The sequence below is a fragment of the Protomyctophum bolini genome (genome assembly GCF_963924005.1).
Source record: "Protomyctophum bolini genome assembly, chromosome: 19".
NCBI classification, from domain to species: Eukaryota; Metazoa; Chordata; class Actinopteri; order Myctophiformes; family Myctophidae; genus Protomyctophum; species Protomyctophum bolini.
The window spans coordinates 4,751,439-4,776,932 of record NC_137880.1 but is presented as its reverse complement, the minus strand read 5'-3'; the positions used below and the strand labels follow the sequence as shown (position 1 = coordinate 4,776,932).

Below are 25,494 nucleotides of genomic sequence, written 5' to 3'. Positions count from 1 at the left end.
AGCGTGACGCGTTGTGAGCTTGTAGATCGGAAGTGTAAAATCAGCCATTATGACGACATCAAGGCAAGGCCCCGACAAAATAATTTTTAGTCAACTAAATCAACCGTAGATTTAGTCGATTAAAATCTTATGATGTTTAGTCGAGTAAAACTAGACTAACACTAAGACATTCCAGGTGACAAAAATGTGACTAAAACTAAATGAAAAGTATTCAAAAGACTAAAATCTAACTTTGCTGCAAAAAGCAACACTGATTGCTACTTCGAGCAAAGAGATCTTCATACCTCCAGCGTTGCCCCAGTCAAAAAACCCAAACCCTAAACCTATATCTTCACAGGAAGCCATGCACGGGTTAGTTTTAACCTGCCACGGGTTGGTTTTAACCTGCCACAGATTAGTTGTAACCTGCTACCGCATGTCGGGAGCCACGGGTGAGTTTTAACCCGGCCCACAGGTTAGTTTGAACCGGGGTACATACTTAGTTTAGACTATAGTCATTGGTTAGACATGGGTTAAGGTTAGGTTTAGGTGTGCTGCCCCGTGGGAGGTTATAGGTTTAGAACCATGAGCCACACATGTGTCAGGAGAGACAGTGTTGTTGGACTAATGCCTGTCGGTCTGTTAGTATGTCTAACCAACGTATATATGTTGCACCCCCATGACTTCCAGCATTGCCCCTGCAGTCAGTCAGTGCTGTCAACGACAGAGCAGTCAGTGCACTTTGACCAGCCGGCTCCAGCCTGTACAAACACTACCAGTGTGTGTGTGTGTGTGTGTGGGGGAACAGCTAAAGCTATACATACTAACGTTTCATATTATCCTAAAAATTCTATAGAGTATCCTACAGTAGCTGTGTTTGAACCAGGATATTACAACATGGCGGAGAGGAGAACCGTGCAGATGGAGAGCAGACAACCTGCATTCGTGCAGTTTAATAACCTGGCGTGTGAGACGACGGGAGGCAAGGTGACTAGTATTGTCGTGTGTTTTATCTGGCGTCATAAAAGGCCGACGTGACGCTTCCGTCATAAAAACAAATAAGGGTCACAGTTCAATCATGACAAAAGATATTATACCATTGCTGTTGGGGCGCTTATGTCTCTATTGTTTTAAGACATTCAGGACGGGAACCCCCTTTTGGTGTTTTAAGCATCTTTGAGTATATATTATTTCAGAGCGGGGGAAGGGGGTCCCTGGAGAAACGTATTTTCAGATGGGGGTCGGCGGCCAATTACATATAATGTATGGGTTCATACATTAAATAGTTTTGAGCACCACTGATATAGAAACATACCTTTTCTTTCAGAAAACTGCCATGATTTAGGAAAGTTTTTTTTTTTAATCTGGTCTCAATCCTAAATGTTAATTTTTTTCCATAAATGAATGCCCTACTTGATCATACTAGTATCACACAAAAGCATCAACAGTAGCAGATTGGATGTGCTACTTTACAACAGTAGCAGATTGGATGTGCTACTAAAAGCATCAACAGTAGCAGATTGGATGTGCTACTTTACAACAGTAGCAGATTGGATGTGCTACTAAAAGCATCAACAGTAGCAGATTGGATGTGCTACTTTACAACAGTAGCAGATTGGATGTGCTACTAAAAGCATCAACAGTAGCCGATTGGATGTGCTACTAAAAGACAATATTTTGTCATTTACTCATTAGACCCTAAAAACAATTTACAGTAATATCCCCTTCTAATCTGTAGTACCATCTGCACAAACACAGGGGACTATTTCTCAGCTAGTGTTGGGGTATCTGTCCCGTTTCATTAAATCAGGAGAGACTATATAAGCATTTAGACACGGCCGATGTCCTCTATTAATAATTAACTCCTTGAGAGCAGTAGTGACGTTTAAATGATGGATAGTGAAGACCCTGCCTGTTGTGTTTTACAACCAGTGGTGTGTTTGGATTCATTCCAGGTGATTTTCGCTACAGACGAATGGTTTGCTCCAGCCAACAACCTGCTCAAGGTAAACTATACAGCACAGCAAAGCACAGCAAAGCACAGCACAGCACAGCACAGCACAGCACAGCACAGCAGAGCAGAGCAGAGCACAGCACAGCACAGCACAGCACTTAAATGTATCTTTATCAACACGTCATGTGGGAACATTTAATATAGCCTATACCAGTGTTGCTTTTGGCAGGACATTTTGATTTTAGCTTTAGTCATTAGTCTCTTGAATAGCTTCCATTTAGTTTTAGTCACCCGGAATGTTAGTCTAGTCTTTCACTCAACTAAATATCATGAGATTTTTATCGACTAAATCCACAGTTGATTTAGTCGACTAACATGCATTTTGGCGGGCCTTGATGCCGTCATAATGACTGTTTTTACACTGAAAATGGGCGATCTACAAGCTCACGACGCATTGTGAGCTTGTAGATCGGCTATTTTCAGCACCAAGTGTAAAATGACTTATACTGGATCTCTTGTCCACTATTCCCTTCCTAACATTTTAGTCTAGTTTTTATTTGTTGACGAAATTGTCAGCATATTTAGTCTTAGTTTTAGTCATCATAGCTTAGTTTTTTTATTTAGATTCCATTTAGTTTTCGTCAGTGAAAAAAGATAGTCGACAAACATTTTTCCCCCCCACACACACACACACACACACACACACGCACACGCACACGCACACACACACACACACACACACACACACACACACACAAGCATTATGCTATACTTTAGCTTTTGAAAAATAGCAGATCTAGAAGCTCTACGAGTTTGTAGATCTTCTATTTTTTGATATGTCGCAAATCTTGGAATAATATATTATTTCAGAGCGAACGTTTTTTAACTCAAATCTTTGCTTCCGGGAGAGGGGTCCCTGGAACAACATATTTTCAGATGGGGGGGTCTGCGGCCAAATACAGATAATTCCGGGGGGGGTCCTTGATATGAAAATGGTTGAGCACCACTGACATAGAAACTTTTTTTTCTTCTCCAAAAAAACAGTTTAGAAGACATTTTTTGGGCCTCATGTCCTAATTAATGCACAAATTAATTGTTCAAATTAGTTTAATTAACAATAATGCTTGCTACAGATTTGTCTGCATTCTGAACAAAGCCTATATATAACATTTAGTGTATGTGTTGTTCCCAGAGAGACGCTCCACAGTTCATTGCGTCTGCGTTCACTGACTTTGGGAAGTGGATGGATGGATGGGAGACACGGAGGAAGAGAATCCCAGGTCTGTTTGACGTCAGAGGGCACGGCGAGACAAATCCCGGGCCTGAACACGTCTAGTAGTTCATTTTCTATAACATCTAAGGTCAATTTGCGACAAGCGAGTGCGATCCCGTATAGATTATTTTATCGCCTGAAGAAATAAGGGGTATATGAAGCTGAGCCCCCAAGCTGCATGTCAGCTGGACTGACATAGAAGACATTTTTTAGAAACTGATCTCAGGTCAGAATGAAAACTGTCAGGATGTAGAAAAGACATTTCTAGAATCTGATCTCAGGTCAGAATGGGATAATATGCCATCACTGACCAAAAGGCTGTGTATAGAACTCTGGAATTATAGTCAAATCATAATACGTTGCAGGGTACACAGATTGGGGCTCTCTGCCTTCTCAGATTGTGCACAGATTGTTCACAGACATGGACTCAGCTGCGTCTTGACTTTACCAGAAAGCTTTTTATGTCTGACTTCAAAGACCCCCCCCCCCCCCCACCTTCAGGGAAGAGATCACAGGTCGCCAAACAAAGGCCAAATACATGCCAAACTAAGAGATATAGGGGAATCTCCAATCACTTAGACAGTAAATGGTGCATTTATATAGCGCCTTTATCCAAGGCGCTTTACATAGATTGTGCATTACATTCACCCATTCATACACCGATTGCGGCAGAAGCCATGCAAGGTACCAACCAGCAAATCGGGAGCAATTTGGGTTTCAGTGTCTTTGCCCAAGGACACTTCGACATGTTAGACAGGGAGGAGCCGGGATTCGAACCGCCGGCCCAAGGATCATTGGACGACCTGCTCTACCTCCAGAGCCACAGTCGTATAGACCATATGTATACAGACACACCTAAATGACACCGAACAGTCTAATCGAATTGTATTTATTTTGTAATCTGCTAAATAATTGTTTCTAATGACAAGTGCCTTTTTTTAAACCTGGGATCATGATTAAGATGAATTAGCAATACTCAATAAACAAACAAACATGAGGAGTAGTTGCTACTGTGAAAAGCCCTTTACGGCTAGTGTACATGTCATTAATGTGATGTTCTCTCTCTCTGACTGTGTGTGTGCGTGTGCGTGCGTGTGTGTGTGTGCGTCAGGTTATGACTGGTGTATCATCCAGCTGGGAGTGCCAGGGTTGATCCGTGGCTTTGATGTGGACACCTCCTTCTTCACAGGAAACTACTCTCCCTCTGTGTCCGTACAGGCTGCCTGTCTGGGTGCGCACGCACCCACGCACGCACGCACGCACCCACGCACGCACGCACGCACGATAACATGTGCAACGGAACAACAACTTCGGATTTCCAGTTCTCCCGTGAACATACGTATAAATCACGGATAAAGTAAAGAATGGAAAAAGAAAAATCACACCCATGTGAAGTGAGCGGCGCACTTATCGTCGCACATCGTCATGACGTAACATGTCTATTTGCTCAGACAGATATGACGTATACAGCACGTCAACGTCCAATGACATAATAAAAAAAATAAGCACACATCTACACTACTTTGCTCTTTTCTGACTTCTACTACCACTGTCTGTCTGTCGGTCAGTCAGTCAGTCAGTTATATTCATAAAGAGTAAAAAATCACCAAAACCAGGAAAGTTAATCCTGCAGTCCACTGGCCACTCTTATTATTTTCAATTTACCAATTTATTTTATCATCCGTCTAACAGTAGAATATCCCCCCAAAAAAACATGAATCTGTACATTGAAACTATAAAGGATGCCAGCTGGGCAATAGTGACCTGGCATCTCTCCACATAACATGCTAATGATGCTATCTAGATTATATTGTAACCATTGCATATATGTGAGCAAAGTCTTATAACAGCCCACCCATGTCTGTCTGTCTGTCTGCCTGTCTGCCTGCCTGCCTGTGTGTCTGTCTGTCTGTCTGTCTGTCCTACCAGACGTCCCTCCAGACATGTCCCTGGAGGGAGACAGGACCGGCACGGCCGCTGACGACAGCCAGTTTGCTGCTGTCGCCAAGGTAACGCACTCACGCACGCACGCACGCACACACACACACACGCACACGCACACACGCACACACGCACGCACACAGACAGTGACGTGTGCTGTGTTGTTTTCTCAGCTCGGGTCCGAGTCGTGGACGGAAGTACTTCCCGTGTCGGAGATGAAGCCTGGATACTCCGACAGCTGTCACAACCACTTCCAGGTCGACCACGCCCACAGGGTCACCCACCTGCGACTCAACATGTACCCTGGTCAGTTAACCCCCAGTGGTTCACAAACGTATTAGCCCGCGGACCCCTCCGTTTAAAAATATATGCCAGGGACCCCCCCCTTAAGAGAAGATTTTTACGGCTCTAGCAGTGATTCTCAACCCGTTGAATTTCAGGGACCCCCAGTTTGACATGCATATTAGTCTACAGACTAGACCCCCCCCCCCCCCCCCCCCCATTTAATGGCATTTCTATCTCTGGGACCCTCAATTGATATTGTAATATCTATGTTAATTTAACTATACTGACCCATGAGGGTCCATTGGTACCAAACTATCATTGAGCTGGGGGCCCCCTGGAACCCCCTGGGGGTCCCCGGACCCCACGTCGGGAACCACTGAGTTAACCCATTCTGGGCGGGAACCTCTTTTGGTGTTTTAAAGAATTACGTTATACTTTAGCTATTGAAAAATAGCTAGTAGCTAGTAGCACCTAGCAATTTTTCTACGAGCTTGTATACTGCTATTTTTGAAAAATCGTGAAAATGTGGCGTAAATCTTTGAATATATATACATTCTTTCAGAGTGAACGTTTTTAACTCTTTTTTTTTTAATCTTTGCTTGGAAACGACATGTTTTCAGATGGGGGTCGGCGACCAAAATACATCACATTTTTGTCCTTGACATGAAATATTGAGAACCACTGATATAGAAACATATACAACTTTATTGTCAGCTTGCACTGGCATTTGTTTTGCGTCCATGACGTCACCGTTCAAGATACAGACAAGACATGAACACAATACATTACAAAAAATACATTACAGGACACAAATCACAGAAGCACACAGGAACAAGAACAATAGAACATAATATCCTCTTGGTTTTCCAATTTAGGTTTAAAAGCAGAACAGACTTTAGCCTGTTTTTCTTTAGCCTGAAACATGAGGTTTTTCAGAAAATTGTCATGATTTAGAAGACATTTTTTTTAAATTTCGTCCTGGTCTAAATGGGTTAATAGACTCAACATGTATCCTGGTCAGTACTGTGTCATTAATAGACTCAACATTAGAAAAAGTAATAATATTACATTACTTGGAATCAAGACTAACACAGTTACATGTATATTACTTTATATTTTAGCCAGCTCCTTTTACAACTGAATCCAATTCATTGGAATACGAAGTCTCCAATCAGCCAAACTGAATAATTGCAGGATATAAAACAGAAATAGTCAACAGTCTCACATCAGTCTTGTTCTGCTGCATACTCCACATTTGGAATTCAACATCAACAATCTGAACTACACTCTCAAAACGGACACTATATATTGTATACATACATAACAAACAATACAATAAAGCAACAGTCTCTGACCTTTTTGAGGCAGCCTATAGTCTCTCAAGACTGTTGATATTGTATAATATTACATATTACTTACCCCACCCGCAAAAAAAAAAAAAAAGAATGTACAACAACACAATCTGTTTCTTTTACAACTGAATCCAATTGCTTTGAAGACTACTATTAAGAAGAGTCACCAATCAGCTAAAAAGGCTATAACATAATAAAGCAGCAGTCTCTCTCTACTTTTAAATGAAATGTTTTCAAACGGCAGCCAACGAATCAAAAACAAAAAAGTAACATGTAATATGTGCTATTTATTTACTATTTAAGTAAATAGTAATAATATTACTGTTTTGGCAGAGTAATAACTTACTTTACTCGTTACTGGGAAAAGTAATAATACTACAGCAATATGTAACTAGTAACTCGTTACTGCCCAACGCTGCATATATTGGATGTGGTAATTTGTCACTGTGATGATACAGTCATAAACTCTCTATGCGTGCGTGCGTGCGCGTGTGCATGTGTGCATGTGTGTGTGTGTGTGTGTGTGTGTGTGTGTGTATGTGTGCATATGCGTGTACAGATGGAGGCGTGTCCAGGTTCAGGGTGTATGGGGTGGGGCAGAGGGACTGGTCAACAGTCTCCTCCCAGGACAAGGTGGACCTGCTGGCTCTGGCCAATGGCGGAGTCTGTCTTGGATACAGCGACGCCCACTTTGGACATCCCCGCAATATGATTGGTAATGTCAATCACATTACTATACGGCATATAATTAATGTCGGGGAGGAAACCAATTAACTCCGTTTTTGCGTTTTCTATGTATGTATGTATGTTTGTATGTATGTATGTATGTATGTATGTGCAGTTCTGGCCAGAGCAGCCAACATGGCAGATGGATGGGAGACCGCCAGAAGACTGGACCGACCCAGAGAACTGAAGGTTTAACACGCACGCACGCACGCATGCACTGCACGCACGCACAGGGGTTTGGATTCGAGTTTTCCCATTGTTATACTTAGTTGTCCGCCGATGTTACAAACCGGAAATCAGCAAACATAAATGTTTTTCAGTCAGAAACCTGGAAAAAAAAGAAACAATTTATTATAGACTGCAGAAGTGAGAATACAAGTGTGCATATGATTTTTTTTATCTTGCCGTTCGGCTCTGCTATAATATGTCCTGTAAGGGATTGAGTGGCATGTCAGTGTTGCTAGACGGACCGTTATGTATGTAACGCCCCAACCTAAAGTAAACACTTAACTCCACACGCTCTCCGCCCTCATTATTACATGTGAACTTGATACCATGAGGTTTACACAACATGGTGTCAGAAGCTCGGAATTAATTAAGAAGAACAATCGAGAGGAGAAAAAAAAGAAAAAGATGATGCATAACGTGCAACACCCCTGGAGAGTGGTTAAACTTATTCCCCATGCACAACTCCTCATGGCTGGAGACAGATTCGCTCCAACATACCACAACACCCAAAGACCCATGCGTTCTCGCTGGTCAAACATCAGAGGGTACAGAAAGTCAGAGATGCAGGCAAAGGAGGGTCAACAACGTCGCTATACGACCTGCGTCACGGAGCCCGTCCCTTGCCTATACGCTGCAGTGTGGCCAAAATGCGTGGCTCTCCAAGGAGAACAGAGGAGGGACTGTCGTACAGCAGGCTGCCACGCCCGGGTCATACACCGTGGAGACGGACGACGGACAGTTGAGGAGAAACCGCGCCCATCTTGCGCACTCTTCAGCAACCCGCACCTGTGGTCGACTGTTAGACTGGATATGTGAGAGACTAGGGGAAGGGTAACCTGACGCTGCCAGATGGGGGCGGTATTGGGTAACCATGTTCCCCAACACAGCTTCCATCTGGGATCTCTCAGGGAGTTGAGCTAACGCCGATCCGTTCCGCACTGAACCAATCAGCGTGAGCTAAGGGCGGGATATGTGCGAAACCGGATGTGAAGCTATATAGACACGTCGATATGATTGGTTGTGTTTGCACGCCCACACGGTGATAGACAGACGGTCCCATCCAATCATCTACCAAGTATCTTGAAAAAAAGGAACAGCCCCGTCATCGAATTTGCTTCCGAGATCCCAGATCCCAATAAGCTGTGAAACAAATTCGTGTAGCAAGCTTCTTGGATCTGGCAGCGTCAGGTTAGGGGAAGGGTAAATGTCTGAATGTAAAAAAAAAAGGGAAATGATGTGATGTTCTGATTATATGAATTGAGATTTGAGAATGTGAATGTTTTTTTCTGACAGTAGAGAAAAAAAGAAAAAATATACAGAGGGAAGGGACAAAGGTGAATTGCATTTGTTTGCCTTTTTGGTTTAATACTGGTTTGTTGTTAGGAGTGATGTTTCTTACTAAAAGGGGAAGGTGTCCTGTAAGGGATTGAGTGGCGTTAGTGTTGCTAGACGGACCGTTATGTATGTGACACGCTTACTCGGCTTCCGCCCCAAACTAAAGTAAACAGTCAACTCCACACCAGAGTAATCTAGTAAGAGAGTAATGACACTCCCTTCGTGGACCCTCTCGAAAACGAGATATTGTATCTCAAGGGGTGTTCCAAATAAAGCATTTAAAACGCCCGTTGACTCGCATTGTAACAATGGAATGCGGAAGTGCTCATTCTATCTCAATGGAATAGTTCCAGCCATATAGGAGCTATGTTTGGAACCATAGGCACCCGCTTTTCGGCGAGGTCAAAGCGCGTCACCGCTCTCTCACTAGATTACTCTGCTCCACGCGCTCGCCGCCTCATTGTTACATGTGAACTTAATAGCATAAGGTTTACACAACACTATACATTTTTCTCCCTGCACAATTCTCAGCACAATAGTGCCACAGACGAAAAACAGTCCAAATTTCATTCTGACCCCTCCACGAAAAGGCCTAGTTGTCCTGACCCCCTTATCTATCATTTATACATTGTGGATTAATAGTGTGGACTTGGACTGTTTTTCGTCTGTGGCATTCTTACAGCCATCATTAACTATTAAGAACAGGGATATAGATCAAGGTTCAAGGTTCAAGGTTGATCTTTATTTGTCTCCCTTGGGAGAAATTTGTCTTGGAGACGGAGTCACAGCTGCATACAAATAACAGACACGTTCACATACGAAAAAAAAAATATATACAACAATAACCCCCCCCCCCGCGCCACATGGGGAACAGCAATAGCAGAGACCACCGGTGGTGCTGGGGTGGCGGTGGTGGGAGCAAACAGAGCATAACAACCACCAGGAATGCATTATGCAGAAGGAAAAGGCAGGAAAAAACATGCCGGCTCATAGGTTGAGCTCAAATACGTCGCCCCAAATTGGTCATCCGATTGCAACGTCAGCGTATGACACGTGGGTCTTATACAGTACATGACACTGATCGATCCCCTCGAGTATATCTGACTGAACTAGCTATACGCAAGCTATACGTATCGTATGTCCTCATAAGTACAGCATAGTAACTACACACCTGTGTGTGTGTGTGTGTGTGTGTGTGTGCGTGCGCGTGCGTGTGTGTGCGTCAGGCAGATGAGTCGGGCATCCTGCAGGTTCCAGGGTGCGAGTGGGCCGTGTTCCGCCTGGGTCACCCGGGGGTCATCAGCCAGGTGGAGGTGGACACCAATCACTTTAAAGGTTACTTGTTTTTGACCAATCACTTTGTTAGAGTTGTGTTTAGACCAATCACTTTGTTAGAGTTGTTTTTAGACCAATCACTTTAAAGGTTACTTGTTTTTGACCAATCACTTTGTTAGAGTTGTTTTTAGACCAATCACTTTAAAGGTTACTTGTTTTTGACCAATCACTTTGTTAGAGTTGTTTTTGACCAATCACTTTGTTAGAGTTGTTTTAGACCAATCACTTTAAAGGTTACTTGTTTTTGACCAATCACTTTGTTAGAGTTGTTTTTAGACCAATCACTTTAAAGGTTACTTGTTTTTGACCAATCACTTTGTTAGAGTTGTTTTTGACCAATCACTTTGTTAGAGTTGTTTTAGACCAATCACTTTAAAGGTTACTTGTTTTTGACCAATCACTTTGTTAGAGTTGTTTTTGACCAATCACTTTGTTAGAGTTGTTTTTAGACCAATCACTTTAAAGGTTACTTGTTTTTGACCAATCACTTTGTTAGAGTTGTTTTTGACCAATCACTTTGTTAGAGTTGTTTTAGACCAATCACTTTAAAGGTTACTTGTTTTTGACCAATCACTTTGTTAGAGTTGTTTTTGACCAATCACTTTGTTAGAGTTGTTTTCGACCAATCACTTTAACCCATTTTGACCTGAGGACGATTCTACAAAATGTCTTCTAAATCCTGACAGTTTTTTCTGGAAACTGTTTCTATGTCAGTCGTTCTCAAACATTTCCAATGTAATGGTTAGGGTGTAATTGGCCGCCGACTCCCATATATCAAAGATTTGAGCCACATGACATGATTTTGCCAAAATAGCAGACCTACAAGTTCGTAGCGCGCCACTCCGTAAGTAAGGATGAAGTCATTCACGGTATATTGGTCACATGACAAGTTGCCAATGTCTGTTTAGCTGCTGCCCTAAACGAACATGAAAAGTAGAGATGTCCCGATACCGTATCGGTATCGGAAAAGTATCGGTATCGGCCCTTATTTGTCATATCGGATCGGGACATCCCTAATTAAAAGTCGATAGACTTGACTTGTTTCTCTCTCTCTCTCTCTCTCTCTCTCTCTCTCAGCTCTCACACACATACACTCACACGCACGAGCGCACGCACGCATGCATGCACAGAGATCTATCTCCAGACCCTGATGAGCGCTGCTCCTCCCAGCCGGGGTGACGTTGACATCTCTTTCTAAGACCTGCAGTCGGATAACGTCTCTCTTAGAGAACATCATATTTCTTTAAAGGGAGGCAGATAGAGTGACACGGCCAGTAACACAAGCTGAGCGGGGATGATATGTCCTCCCGTGTCTTTATAGAGGTTCGGTCATCCATCACCCCCCGGGGGCCTGACGGGCTGACCTCTCTCTCTCTCTCTCTCTCTCTCTCTCTCTCTATATCTCTCTCCTATACTGTGACACCTAAACCCAGCCAGTAGGATATGGTAATAACTGCTGTAACTTATACCATATACACAAAAGGACGTTGCGGCAGTCGGTGGACAAAGTTGTATGCTTAATTATACAACAGGTCGTTTCGAGGAAGCGATATGATTGGTTGAAACAGCCTTCTAGCCGTGGTTCAAACGAGCGCCACTCCACACCTAATCAAAACAAAGATTTCAGCTGCTCGTGTTCTCCCAGAGCGCAGCAAACTCGGTGGCTAGGCTAGCTACTTTCTTGGGACAATTGTTGGTCGTAGTGACTACATTTGTCATTGAAGAAATATGTTTTTTCAGCGATTTTCGTAGTTTTAAGGGTAACTGTTGTATAATTGCAATATTAAACTCGAGGGTGTGGTTTAACGTGATTATTGCCACTTCAGTGATGCTTGCGGAACCCTCTCGTGTAATATTGCTTAAGTAATACCTACTCAAAAGGGGGTTTTGGTGTAGATCAAGGCAAAGAAAAAGTACTGAGCCAAATTGTCACGTTTACAAAGTATTGGGGGTGTACAGAGAAGCTGCGGACGGGTGCTGCCAGGCTTAATTCCCAGCCTGGAGAATGTACATTCACCAACACAAAACCAGGCTTTGTTGCGGTGAATAGAGCGCCGCAGTCCCCGCCCCCTTTCAGAAAAGCGAGTGGCCCAGGAAGTGGAAGCCCCATGCATTCTCCCATCGGCACTTTTAATATAATTTATTTAAAGACGGTTACGCCGCGGACAAAGCCAATTCGGATCGTGACGAATCATGACAATGAACACAATATTTTGGGACGATCAAATCATTAGAAAGAAGAAAAGAAAGTCAGGAGACAACACTATTTGTTTTATTTTTCGTCTTATAAATTATTTGATCGGCCCAAAATATTGTGTTCATTGTCATGATTCGTCACGATCCGAATTGGCTTTGTCCGCGGCGTAACCGTCTTTAAATAAATTATATTAAAAGTGTCGATGGGAGAATGCATGGGGCTTCCACTTCCTGGGCCACTCGCTTTTCTGAAAGGGGGCGGGACTGCGGCGCTCTATGGGGGTTGGGTTTTTGTGCTAATTCACTTATTTCCATCAAAATAAGTAGTACAGTGTGTCGCTTGGGATGCTATTTACATACAGACGATATATACAAAAATTCAATTCAATGCAATTCAGTTCAATTCATTGAGGGCTTATGGTAGGGGAAATAGCCAATAATGCGCTTTTGCACAAAATAACACATGGACCTCTTTTTTTTGTTGACGTGACCGTTAATGCGGGCCTCGCCACTGCATGCAGCACCTTACCCGAAGCCAGCCAGTATAGCCTCGGAAACCCAGACGTTTTTAATTTCCAGGGAGAAAAACAAAAAGTCTGAGGCCAAAGTCCACTTCAATACGGCATACAGTAGCACTCTCTGCTGATTTCTGATCGTCTGCACTCTGCACCTTTGTTAAATTGACCCACACACGCGCACACATACTGTATACACACACACACACACACTCCTCTCTCTCTCTGTCGCTCTAATTAATTAGTCTCAGTCGCGCAGCTTTGTGTATCCCGGCGGATCCTGCCGGGAGCTGCCTATGCCATAAAAAGCTTATGTGGGTTCCAGTCTATAGTAGTATAATATCTGCTGTAACTCTACACCGTAACACAGGAGCCTGGCAACGCTCCACACGTCTGTCCTTTTGAACCGTGACTGTGTCACATGCAGTCTGGGGGTCACAGAGTTGTGACTGCGTCCCATGCAGTCTTGAGTCAGTGTTAGCCTCAATTTGCAACTCTAGATTTTCCTTTATAATGGGATGAATCTAGAGTTGCAATACACCCTATCTCCATTGACTCCCCAGTCATCCAATTTGCGTTTGCGATCTGCTTGTATTAAACGACGTTAAACTCACCAACATTGCAGCTATAGGCCAAGCTTGAATTATCCTCTTTCAATCTGCCGAGCTTTTGTTTCATACAAATCCACCGTAGACATAAAGGGCTGTATTTTGTGTGTCTTAAGTACCAGGTCTTATTCCCTAACTTGAGTAAACTAAAGACCTGGAGGCGTGGTCAATGCTCTTTGGCCACTCAGAATAGCCAAATGGCATTGACCACGCCTCCAGGTGTTTAGTTTACTCAAGTTAGGGAATAAGACCTGGTATTTAAGACACGCAAAATACAGCCCACAGTATGTTATGAGCTACTTTCGATTTTTTTTTTTTTTTGTGGCATTCGCCTTTATTTTATATTTGTTATAGAGGGACAGACAGTAGGCTGACAGGAAATGAGGGAGAGAGATGGGGGAGTGACATGCAGTGAAGGCCGTCGGAAGTCGAACCCGCGGCACACTGCCAGACTCGGACTACCGGCCAAGGTGCCTGGACCGCTGAGCCACAGCCCAGGCCTATGATCAAGAAATTCTGTGCAGGTGATTCTTTTTCTCCAAGTGTTGGAGTTTGGAAGCACTCGTCAAAGTCACTGAATGGCCCTGCGTACCACCTGTTTCGCATTTGCACATAATGTAGGAGGCAGCAGCACGGCCTGTAAAGGAAAACGAGTGCTTTCAAACTCCAACACTTTGACAGAAAGTAGCTAACATGTCTACGGTGGATTTGTATGAAACAAAAGTTCGGCAGATTGAAAGAGGATAATTCAAGCTTGGCCTATAGAGCTGCAATGTTGTTTAATACAAGCAGATCGCAAACGCAAATTGAATGAGTGGGGAGTCAATGGAGGGTATTGCAACTCTAGATTAATCCCATTATAAAAAAAATCTAGAGTTGCAAATTGCGGCTATAGGTCAGTGTCATTTTGTAGTGTCGCTGGTTTGTCAGTGGACTGGAAATGGGAGCGCAACAGTGCATTTGGCCAAAAATAATTAAGATTATCAATTCTCAAAACTACAGCACAGATCGGAAGAATGTGCAGGTTCTAATCTACAGTATTCTTTAATAAGGAGCTCTTTCAGTGTGCGGCTCTAACGCCCTACGCACCTGCTTGGAAAGGAACAAACGTGCAAACGTTTTAAAATTTTCAAATTACTTGATTCGTTATTTTGATATTTGATATTAATTGGATCAGACATGCTCCATCCTTTAAGTTTAGGCTATAACTATAAGCCCACTGGAATTTAAACTCAATTTTAGTCTCGTTGAAAACCCACGCCACTGCTTCTGGTGACTGATCTTAGTATGTGAGGTGGCCAGTAGTATACATTGTTTTAGTGGCATTTCTATCTTTTGATAATATTAAATCTATACGCATAGCTGTGACCATGCTGTGTCAGTGGTTTTCCTTGAGGGGGTTCCAGGGGGTCCCCAGCAAAATGTGTTCATATTTTATACTTCAAAAATGTGGAAAAAAAAAACGAGAAAGAAATGACAAAATAAAATAAAACTTAACTTAAAACAGCAGTATGGCATGCCAACAGCCAGCATGACATGACAGTGTTTGGCACTTTAAAAGCCATTGCGTGTTTCCGCCTATCGACTTACGTATACACCAAAGCTTGCGGTGGAATCCATCGTGTCACTGAGTCCTATTGTTCCCTCAGGGGCTGATGGAACGGCTACATCCTGCCGGCTTTTCATGCCCCTCGGATCAAATGAACACCTTTAACCTTCGCCAGTGTCGTGTCGTGTGTGTGTGTGTGTGTGTGTGTGTGTGTGTGTGTGTGTGTTTTCCTGGCACTAGTTGACCTCATTTGGGGACAACTATTCAACGAGTTGATTGGTATCAGTGTGTCAAACTGGGGATCAGATTTTAGTTTCGTGAGGTCAGGGTAATGCCAGTCTCGCGTTTAGCCAGACAACTATTCTCCCAATCTCCGAATGCTATAATAATAGTAATAATAATAATAATAATAATAATAATAATAATAAACTTTATTTATATAGCACCTTTCATACATAAATGTAGCTCAAAGTGCTTCACAGAGCAGAAAGGATAATAAAAACAAAAGCATTCAAACAGGCATGCAGTTAAAACAATTCAGGACAATAGAGGGTATATCTGCGCGTGGCATCATCATCATCAAACCCGGAACTTCCGGAAGTTATGCAGGAATGCCTACTGAGCGGGGCAAAACTACTTTCTGGCCTTGACAACCCATGCATCCAAACATAAAATCTGTTATCATTAAACAACGTTAAACAATGTTAAACTCACTTACTTTGCCTGTTTCTTTGCCACTCGATTTGCCACTCGATGTGCCATTCACTTTAACCCATTTTGGGCGGGAACCCCTTTTGGTGTTAGCATTATGCTACGCTTTAGCTATTGAAAAATAGCAGATCTACAAGCTCATAGCGCGCCACTCGCTACGAGCTTGTATAGGTCTGCTATTTTTTTTAAATAATCTGATCTCAGGTCAAAATGCGCTTTGCATGTTTCTTTGCCACTCGATGTGCCATTCACTTCAAGCATGCACATACCCTCTATATAACGCAGTGTCAAATCAGGCAAAGGCAGTGGTACAAAGATAAGAACAGATATTTTAAAACTCAACTTATAGAGTCTGGAACCACACCTCTGTGAGAGGAAGTTATCAGTAAAACAAAAAAAATATCTATGTATGTTTAAGATTAGTTTTTATTCATAACAGAATACATAACAGTTTGGAGGATTTGCATGTCTCAATTGATTATAAAAACGGGGGATATTTGACCAATCTACAAGCTCACTAGGTGTGGCATCTGTGGTGTGTGCGTGTGTGTGTGTGTGTGTGTGTGTGTGTGTGTGTGTGTGTGTGTGTGTGTGTGTGCGTGCGTGCGTGCGTGTGACAGGTAACTTCCCAGACTCCTGTCGGTTGGAGGCCTGCAGTCTGACTCCCGAGGAGGAAGTGGACTGTGTCGGGAACAGATGGAATTCTGGGAAGTGGCAGGTGCTCCTGCCTCCTCAGAAGGTAATTCTCATCTCCCTTACAACAGGCGTTTTCCTTTACTTCCCTTTTTGTGTCTGGGGAGCTCAGTAGAGCCCGCGGCTTTGGACCACAAATGAATGGGTTCGATCCTGGGCACCGCCAGTGCGGCGTGGTGTTGGGTGAAATCAACCCGCAGTTTGTCCTTACTGGGCAGGGTTTTTCCTTTTCTTTTACATGAATTGGGCGTGTTATAGACGAATTCAGAAACGGGTCTCATGGTCGCAGCTTACGTATTTCCTAGGTGGACTCGACGTAGCTGCGGGTTTTAAACCTGGATATTTTGACATTCCGTTTTTTTGTTTTTTTTTAACGTTGCCACTACTGTTGGAGCAGCCATAAACTACACAGGTTCATCTCGATGTTCTGGGCATCTTTGTAATGTTAGTGTTAGTAAAAAGCAGGTAAAAGAGTAACGTTTGAGGCAGACTAACATCAGTCACTCTGCCATTCACTGAGATGCGCCTGGTGAGGGTATAAACCCCGCATCTACGTCGAGTCCGCCTACAGGAAATACGTGACCATGAGACCCGTTTCTAAATTAGTCTACAATGAAGTAGACTCTAGAAAAGCATTCCAGCAGCCAGTTAGACAATATTGCAATCCATACCTCCTGGGTTGAGTGGGTTTGAATCCTGCTCATATCATTTTTGTGTCCACTACAAACTTTTTTTTTGCGGATTAAGAAAAGTTTGCTTTGGTCCGACATGCGTTTGCGACGCCCTTGACGTTACGTCTAGGTTTGGGGTTTGGGGTAGGGTTAGTAATACATGTAGTACACGTTCACCCGCATGCGTTGCGACGTGCTTGACGTTACGTCTAGGTTTGGGGTAGGATTAGTAATACATATATGTAGTACAAGTACACGTTCGCCCGCATGAGTTGCGACGCGGTTATGTTTAGGTTTGGGGTTTGCGGTATGGTTAGTAATAGTAATGTCCGACATACAGTTGTATGTTCACCCGTGGCTCCACTCAAAGTGACTACTGGGTTGGTCTTGCTGCATGCCCCCAGCCCCTAGCATGTCTGTCAGAAGACGTTGAGGGGTAATTTCACCCGCGTGCGCTGCAGTCGAGACATGTCTAGACATGTTCAGCACTCACTCAACTGATTGTTTAGAGATTCCTTTTGCGAAGCCCCGCGGGAAGCATGAGCGTGCGTCACAGAGCGCATGTTCGGGTCTGTGAGTCCCGGAAAGGATGCGCTGTGATTGGCCCGGTAATCACTTGAGTGGCAACGTGCCTTCCACACCTCCGGCGTACTTCCTCTCCCAGTGTAAATTCTTCTGCCCCTCCTTTGACACACATCGCTCCAACGAACTGCAGCAGCCAATGAGGCATCTACTTTTTTTTTATATTTATGGATACAATCAGCTCACCAAAGAGTTCCACTTTGACCACACCATCATCTCAGTTAAACGGCTGCACCGGTTGGTTCCCATGGAACCGGTTCGGTTCTTTTTGGTTCTCTTAGTCCATGAGCCAGAGCTCCAAAATTGGAACGTGAATTATGAATTGAGTGTGCAAAACCATAAAAAATAATAAAGTTGCACCACTCGGTCCACACGGGTGTGATTTTTTTTTTTACTGAATAATGGAGTGAAAGTAAACTAACAGCAGTATAGTGGCAGCATGCAGGGAAATGTGTGCTGAGTGTTAATTTGCCCAACAACTAAATTGGGGTGTAAGAAAAGGAGCCTGGAACATTTTTACCGCCTCCAAAACCTTTAAAAAAAAATGCATTTTATAACATGTATACCCTGTCTGTCTGTCTGTCCCACCCATCTTTCCCTCCCTCCTGTCTGCTGTGTAGCTCCGCCCCCACCACATACACCTCTACTCGGGGGAGGGGCTCGTGCTGAAGCAGCCCGTCAGTCACGTCCGCCTGGTCATCGCCCCCGACGGGGGGGTCAGCCGGCTGAGGCTGTGGGGTCGACCCGCCGTCAACATGACCTCTAACCTCTAACCCCTGACCCCTGGGGGAGTATATTTCCTTTAATAAACTTTCATTTAGTTTCAGTCACATTAGTCATCTGAAATGTTTTAGTTTTTAGTCTAGTTTTAGTCGACTGAATATATCATAAGATTCCAATTCTAATCCATGTTTTCATCTACATAATATATCTTTTCGTATAGCCTACTTTTCCCAAGTCTCCAAAAGTACAATATTTGACTCTTAGGGCGCTTTCACACCGGACATGTTTGGTCCGCTTACCCCTTTGGTTCGGTTGGTGTGAACGTGCATCCGAACTCTGGTGCGGATCAAAGAAACGAACCACGGTGTGCTAAAAAAGGCCAGACTCGGTTCGCTTCCAAACGAACCACGGTGCGGCTCGTTACTGGTGTGAACGCATTCAGACTTTAAATACAGTTCTAAAAGCATGTATTTTTTACAGGGATCACTATTGATATGACAGGTAGCTGTCTGATTTTAATAGTAGACGCATATATGTCTGTCGAGGCGCAGCGCAAATTTAATGGCAGCATACGCGGTTCACATGCGCAAAAATAACAGATGTATACAAGTTATCGACACGGAATGGTATGTACGGTATAGTACACGATGTACACTTGTAGATCTGTTTATTTTAAGCATGCGCCGCCGCCACGCAAAGTTATGACGGAGCATGCGATGCATGAGCCTTCATGCAAGAGTTTCTTTCACTCGTCTTTTTACTGTCAGAATCTTTCATAAAATATTTGTGTGTGTGTGTGTGTGTGTGTGGGCGCGCGCACATGGGGGGGAGAGACCCGATATATTTATATGGGAGAGACGCAGAGACAGAAATATTTAGCCAATGGAGCAAATGTTAAATATAAGCTACACAGGTGGTCCCAAATGATTAATTGATTACATCACTATAGCAAAAGACGTAAAACCAGGTCAACTCAATTAGCTGCAGCGGATCTGTTCTGACTTGGAGCTCAATACTAATTGACCACCTTCAAGTTTAAACCATAAGATGACATGGAAATGCCCGCCGATTTGATCTGCAGAAATAACATATCTAATCGGGTCAAGGTGCACACATGGAAGAAAGGTCTTTTTTATTGGGGATACCTTGTTGTAGGCTCCGTGAATTGTATGCATCAGCAGCAAGCACATTATTGTTCAAACACCTGCTCCTGTTCATCTGTTGCTCTTTAATAAAATAATTAATAAGAATGAACGCAATAGCAAGTTGTTGCTGTCATGTTGCTGTGTTCTCTTCTCTCTCTGTGTGACTGAAGGTTGCGCCCCAAAAATTGTAGACAGTGATTTCGCCTCATGTTCTTTTCCCCTCCATCGTAAAATGATGGAGGGGACGTACACTATTTGGTTCGCTTAACATGTCCACGTGTCATTTGTTTACATATTTGGTACGCTTTACAAAGTCCAGTGTGAACACCAAACGGACCAAAATCTAAATGCAAATATTTGGTCCTTGGTCCTTGATCCGGACCTTCTAAGCGAACTTTGGGTGTGAAAGCGCCCTTAGATTCAGTGGTGTATACATTGTCGGAAAATGGAAATACTTTACTAAGTAAACAAAAAAAGAATCCCTCAAACTTGTACTTTTTAGAGGTTTGGGTTGTTTTTTTTACCTTATTATGGGCAAACTATTACATTCCATGTGTTATTTCTCTCCGTTGTGTTGTTGATTAGCAATTTAAGAAATACCGTAAATAATAAGGTCCATTGACTTCCATTGTAGCGGGGAAACAGCTCTCAAAGTCACTCTTTTAGCACATAAACGAATGCAACAAAAGCTGATTCTGACAGTTTATGACATCAGGAAAACTCATGCGGTTTTATTTTTAATAAAAAAATTCAACTTTGTCTTGTTTTGACTAATTTGTGTAGAAAGAAGATCCGGTAGGTATGCCTGCTGTTTGGACCGATCTGATTGGACCAAAACTGTACACCACTTCCTTATTGGAAACGACGGGGATGTAAACAAATTGATTTGATCTCGTCCGCTTGTCAATAAAAACATACACAATGGACGTGTTTGAGGGAGACACTTTAGAAGACACTTTAGAAGAAGTGTGTAAATTGTCTGTGTCTGGGATTGCTCATATGCAAGGGTCCATCTCAAACAGCGTGGAGATCCTCGCAAGACGGCCCGCGAGAGTTGGGAACGCCATAGTACTGCTACAGTCTATCTCTGACTAAAATAGTAACTTAAAAGACGAAAATAGAATCAGCTTTTGTTGCGTTGGTTTATGTGCTAAAAGAGTGACTTTGAGAGCTGTTTCCCCGCTACAATGGAAGTCAATGAGCGACTATTTTTATATCTTAAATTTGCTAATAAACAACAGAACGGAGCGAAATAACTCAAGAAATGGAATAGTTTGCCCATAATAAAGAAAACAACCCAAACCTCTCAAAAAGTGGTCTTGCCCTTTAAGTAGTCTACTTTAGTACATGTAATTAGTTACTTCCCATGAAAATCCAAGAACCTCCTGTGCCAATTTCTGCAGCTTGTACTTTTTTAGGATTTTGCTGGTGATTACTCCCGCAATGAGTTGCCTATGACTCTCTCTCCTTGAATTTTTGTACTTCGTACGCACTTCCTCAGTCAGCGCTGTATGGAACAACAGGGTTCTTCTTATTGATGTCTGCGAAGCTTGCCTAATCATTTTGTTAACTTTGGATCTCCGAGATGGATGGGTCTTTTTCAATCGCTGGAGCCGTTTCTTGTATTTTTCTGTTCTCTGTTCTGCTCTTTTCAACTTTTCTTCTAGTTCCTGTTGCTTCCTCTGTGATCTTTTTTGGCCAGCCCACCTTCTTCGTCTCGCGCTAACGCGTTGCCTAAAAGAAACACATGAACATAGATTATTGTTCCTTAACCATACATGTTGCAAAACATTGGCAAACATTCACATTCTCTGCTTACATTAACTTGCATTCCCCAATAACTTTATTGTATCCTAACCTTGAAGTCCCCGATTGAGAGCTGGAGCTAGAATCTGGCAATTGGGCCCTGAATGGGATTTCTGGTGTGACTGGAGATTCAGGGCTCATTGGAGGGGTGCTTAACGCTTCAAGTGCCTTTTTCCTCACGTTGCTCCTCTCATGTGCCTCTTTCCATCTTTTCCGCTGGGAACGCTGTCCTCTCTCAGTGCGGCCATTTTGCAGTAGCTTCTTCCCTGTTGCCAAGTCTGCTTTCCATTTCTCTCTCTCTTTTTCTAAATATTGCTGTCTCTTCTGTGGATCAGCATCACGCTTAGCACGGTAGCGCCTTTGCTTCTCAGCAGCGCTCAGGGGTGGACCAGCACGCTGCAAAAATAAATAAATACCGGTAATACAATTTAATTAATGAGTCTAACTGTTGCAACTATAACTGTGGTTTTGACTATGTAGTGCAATTAAGGAAACAGTATTCATAATTCAGTAATAGGTTTAAAATATGTAGATTAAACAAAATTTGTTTACTTCATGTAAAATATTTAATTGGACCATAAATAATAGTTCCAACTGTGTTAATGTGGCTAAAAACGAAAACCACCACAATATATATATATATATATATATATATATATATATTGGTCAATTGTGAACTTTCCATCCTGCCGACTTGTGGTTGAAAATACTGGCACTGGTCACATATAGTTTAGTAACTGATGAGATGCAACCCTGTTAATGCAGTGCAACCCTGTTACTTTGATTTGCTAATCATAGTATCAGGGTTGCAGGTAACAGGATTGCAAATCCATGCTAATGTTAGCTTTTCCTCAAAACTAGAAGCTAGCTGTTTAGCTAACTGTTAGCATTTACCAAGAGGACAACCTTACATGAGTAAATAAGTAAAAATGTTTTTTAAAGTATTTATATTATTCTGGAAATATGCATAACAGGGTTGCATGAGGTAGGTTGAGACATTCAAGCAAGGCTGACAATATTATACAAATATGAAAAATAGAAGAGAGGACATGCATACCTGTGGTCTACCCATGCTGCTAGTATGGTGTTTGATGATGTCACTCCCAGTGTGTCATGTGACTCATACCTTTCTTCTTCTTCTACCATGCTAAAAAGCTTAAGGTAACAGGGTTGCAGCCAAGGTGTGGGACACAGGTTCCTTGCATAATAATACTTATTTTAAATATTGTATTGATAAAAAATATCTTTCCACATCTACAAGAGACATCTATGAACAAAATAATACAAAATAAATTAAATTTTTATCTGCAATTTAATTGTGTCACCAAGGGGCTGGGACAAGAGAAAATATATTAGGGGGTATCCCCAACATATTTGGTATTTTTAAAAATATTTTCAAAACATTTTTTCTCACAATTGATTTAGATCTGGTCTAAGGACTAGTAAAACTTACACAACAACATTATGATTATATATTTTGTATATGGTTTTTTTTAAATTCATGGGTGGGACGTCAAATGTCCTACAATTCTGGAATGACCCGCATGCCACCACTTCTGTTGCTGATGAGATGTTAATTCATCATGTATTAAAATATTACATTTTAAATGCTTGTATTGTATTTTCATTTGTTTAATGTGATTGGCGACTAATGCCTAATTTATGTTCCATATGATGGCCGCATTGCACGCCAGAAATAGCAGATCTACAAGCTCCTAGAGGACCTAGAACATTGCAGGCATGACACATTTTGAGCTTGTAGATCTGTCAGGCCTAAGAGCAGGTATTGTTACACTGCAGACAATGTGAGGTGTTTTTATCTATAGCTCTCTCAGCCACTATATTATTGTGCCGTTGTGCTTTCTTGCAGAAAGACACGTCTCTCTGGCTGTATTTTGTTTTGTTCCACTGTTTATGTTGACAGCTCTTTAAGGCCTGACGTCAAATTAAAAAAAAAAAAACTTTTCTAAAATACCTGTTTCCATACCAGTGGTGCTCAATATTTCATGTCAAGGACCCCAACAATGACGCGGCCGACCCCAATAATTTGGCCGCCAACCCCCATCTAAAAATATGTTATTCCAGGAACCCCTCGGAAGCAAAGATTTGAGTTAAAAATGTTCGCTCTGAGGGCAAGTACAATGTTTTAAGGCATATTTGTCCTATTAGCCAGGGATCCTTTTAAGGCTGATTGATAGTCCAGCTTTCGGCGACGAGATGACCACCGATCCGGTGGTGAGTAAAAACCGAGAAGGGCTGGGGAGAGCGTGGTGGTTTCCTCTTCACTGCGGCTCAGTGACGCCATGTTGTAGTTTGCGAAAACTGGACTATGAATAGGTCTTTATACTGCACACCTGGGTAATCAGCACCATGGACAGCACAAGAAAGAGAAATCAGAACCATGGACAGCTCATGCTACAATACAGTGCACTCCCTCTTTGCATTATAGCCATAACCACTGTCCTCGCCGACCACTATTCCAATACAAAATGTTTTTTTCGGATTGCCACTAGCCCGGGGACCCGCCAAGAGCCGGTAAAATCATTATTAAACATTATAAAACCCTTATCTCGTCCGATCTCTTCATATAGCGATCTGTGATCATACATTTATCTCGTCCAATCTCGCCCTTAAAGCAGGGAAACTGTCAATCCCCACCGTCCGTATTGTGGGTGAAGCTTTCGCAGGAGTAGGAGAGCCGAAAGAACTAGACATGGGTAGGAGAGCAGAAAGATCTAGACATGGGTAGGAGAGCAGAAAGATCTAGACATGGGTAGGAGAGCAGAAAGATCTAGACATGGGTAGGAGAGCAGAAAGATCTAGACATGGGTAGGAGAGCAGAAAGATCGCACAGTAACCGGTGGTCAGGTAATTAAGGGCTTAAAGGGGACGTTCAAGAACACAACCATATGACATCACACAACACAACAGCACATTAAGACAGTAATATAAAGGACACGAGGGAAAACAATATTACTGATTAACAGGTAAATAATAAGGCCATTATGAAACACAAAAAAGAAAGAAAAAGAACACTTGACCCCCGTCACACAAGTAAAACTGTACTCAATGTACTTGAATAAAAGGTACAAAAGTATCGGCATCAAAATGTACCGAAAGTACCAAAAGTAAATACTACATTTTAAGTTTTCAAATGTATAAAAACAACTTTTGAAAATAGCCGATATACAAGCTTCACACGTAGATCGGCTATTTTCAAATGGCCGAAGTGAATGGGAGGCGTACTTTGGTTCGACATATCATTGGTTCGAAGGAGCATTTGTCACGGTATCTTTTTTTGTGGTCATTATAATGTCTTTTTTTTTTAAATATATTTTTTATCACACGATTTTGTAACCCATTTTTCACCCCTGTGTCAATCATCTAATGTGATCCTGGGCTCTACACACCCTCCGCCAACCTGGGGAGAGCAACGGACTTAACTCATGCTTCCTTCATGCTTGAGTGTCCAAGTTGCTCCTTTACACCTGACAGGGGGGAGTTTCCCTGGTTGGACGTAGCGCGTGGAAGGAACACGTTATTCCAACCAGTTCATTTCCCCTCCATCAGGCGCCCCGGCTGGCCAGGGGGAGGCAGTTTAGAGACCAGGATTACTGCATGTTTTTTGTGAGGGTACCTACCCTAGGGGACACGGGGAGAACATGCAAACTCCACACAGAAAGGCCCTTTCGCCAACCCCGCCTTCGGGTATGGGCACTGATGACGCGGAGGAGGAAACACGCCGCCAGCACCCACAGCGCCCCGAGCGGGAATCGAACCCAGGACCTTCTAGCTGTGAGGCGACAGCACTACCAACTGTGCCACTGTGCCCCCGGTCATTATAATGTCTAGATCTAGAATATGTTTTATATTGTGAAAGATATCCC

The 25,494-nt window shown here is 42.8% G+C and overlaps 1 protein-coding gene across 1 annotated transcript; it reads left to right on the top strand.

Moving 5' to 3' along the window:
• Nucleotides 1–900: 900 nt before the first annotated feature.
• On the top strand, nucleotides 901–18,706 carry allc (allantoicase; the record flags this gene model as incomplete). Its single annotated transcript, XM_080790716.1, has 11 exons — nucleotides 901–966; nucleotides 1,935–1,985; nucleotides 3,126–3,213; nucleotides 4,318–4,437; nucleotides 5,136–5,215; nucleotides 5,321–5,453; nucleotides 7,344–7,499; nucleotides 7,626–7,699; nucleotides 10,300–10,408; nucleotides 16,608–16,726; nucleotides 18,554–18,706. The coding sequence occupies 11 exons, from the start codon at nucleotides 901–903 to the stop codon at nucleotides 18,704–18,706; spliced, it is 1,149 nt and encodes a 382-aa protein (XP_080646842.1).
• Between the last annotated feature and the right edge of the window lie 6,788 nt (nucleotides 18,707–25,494).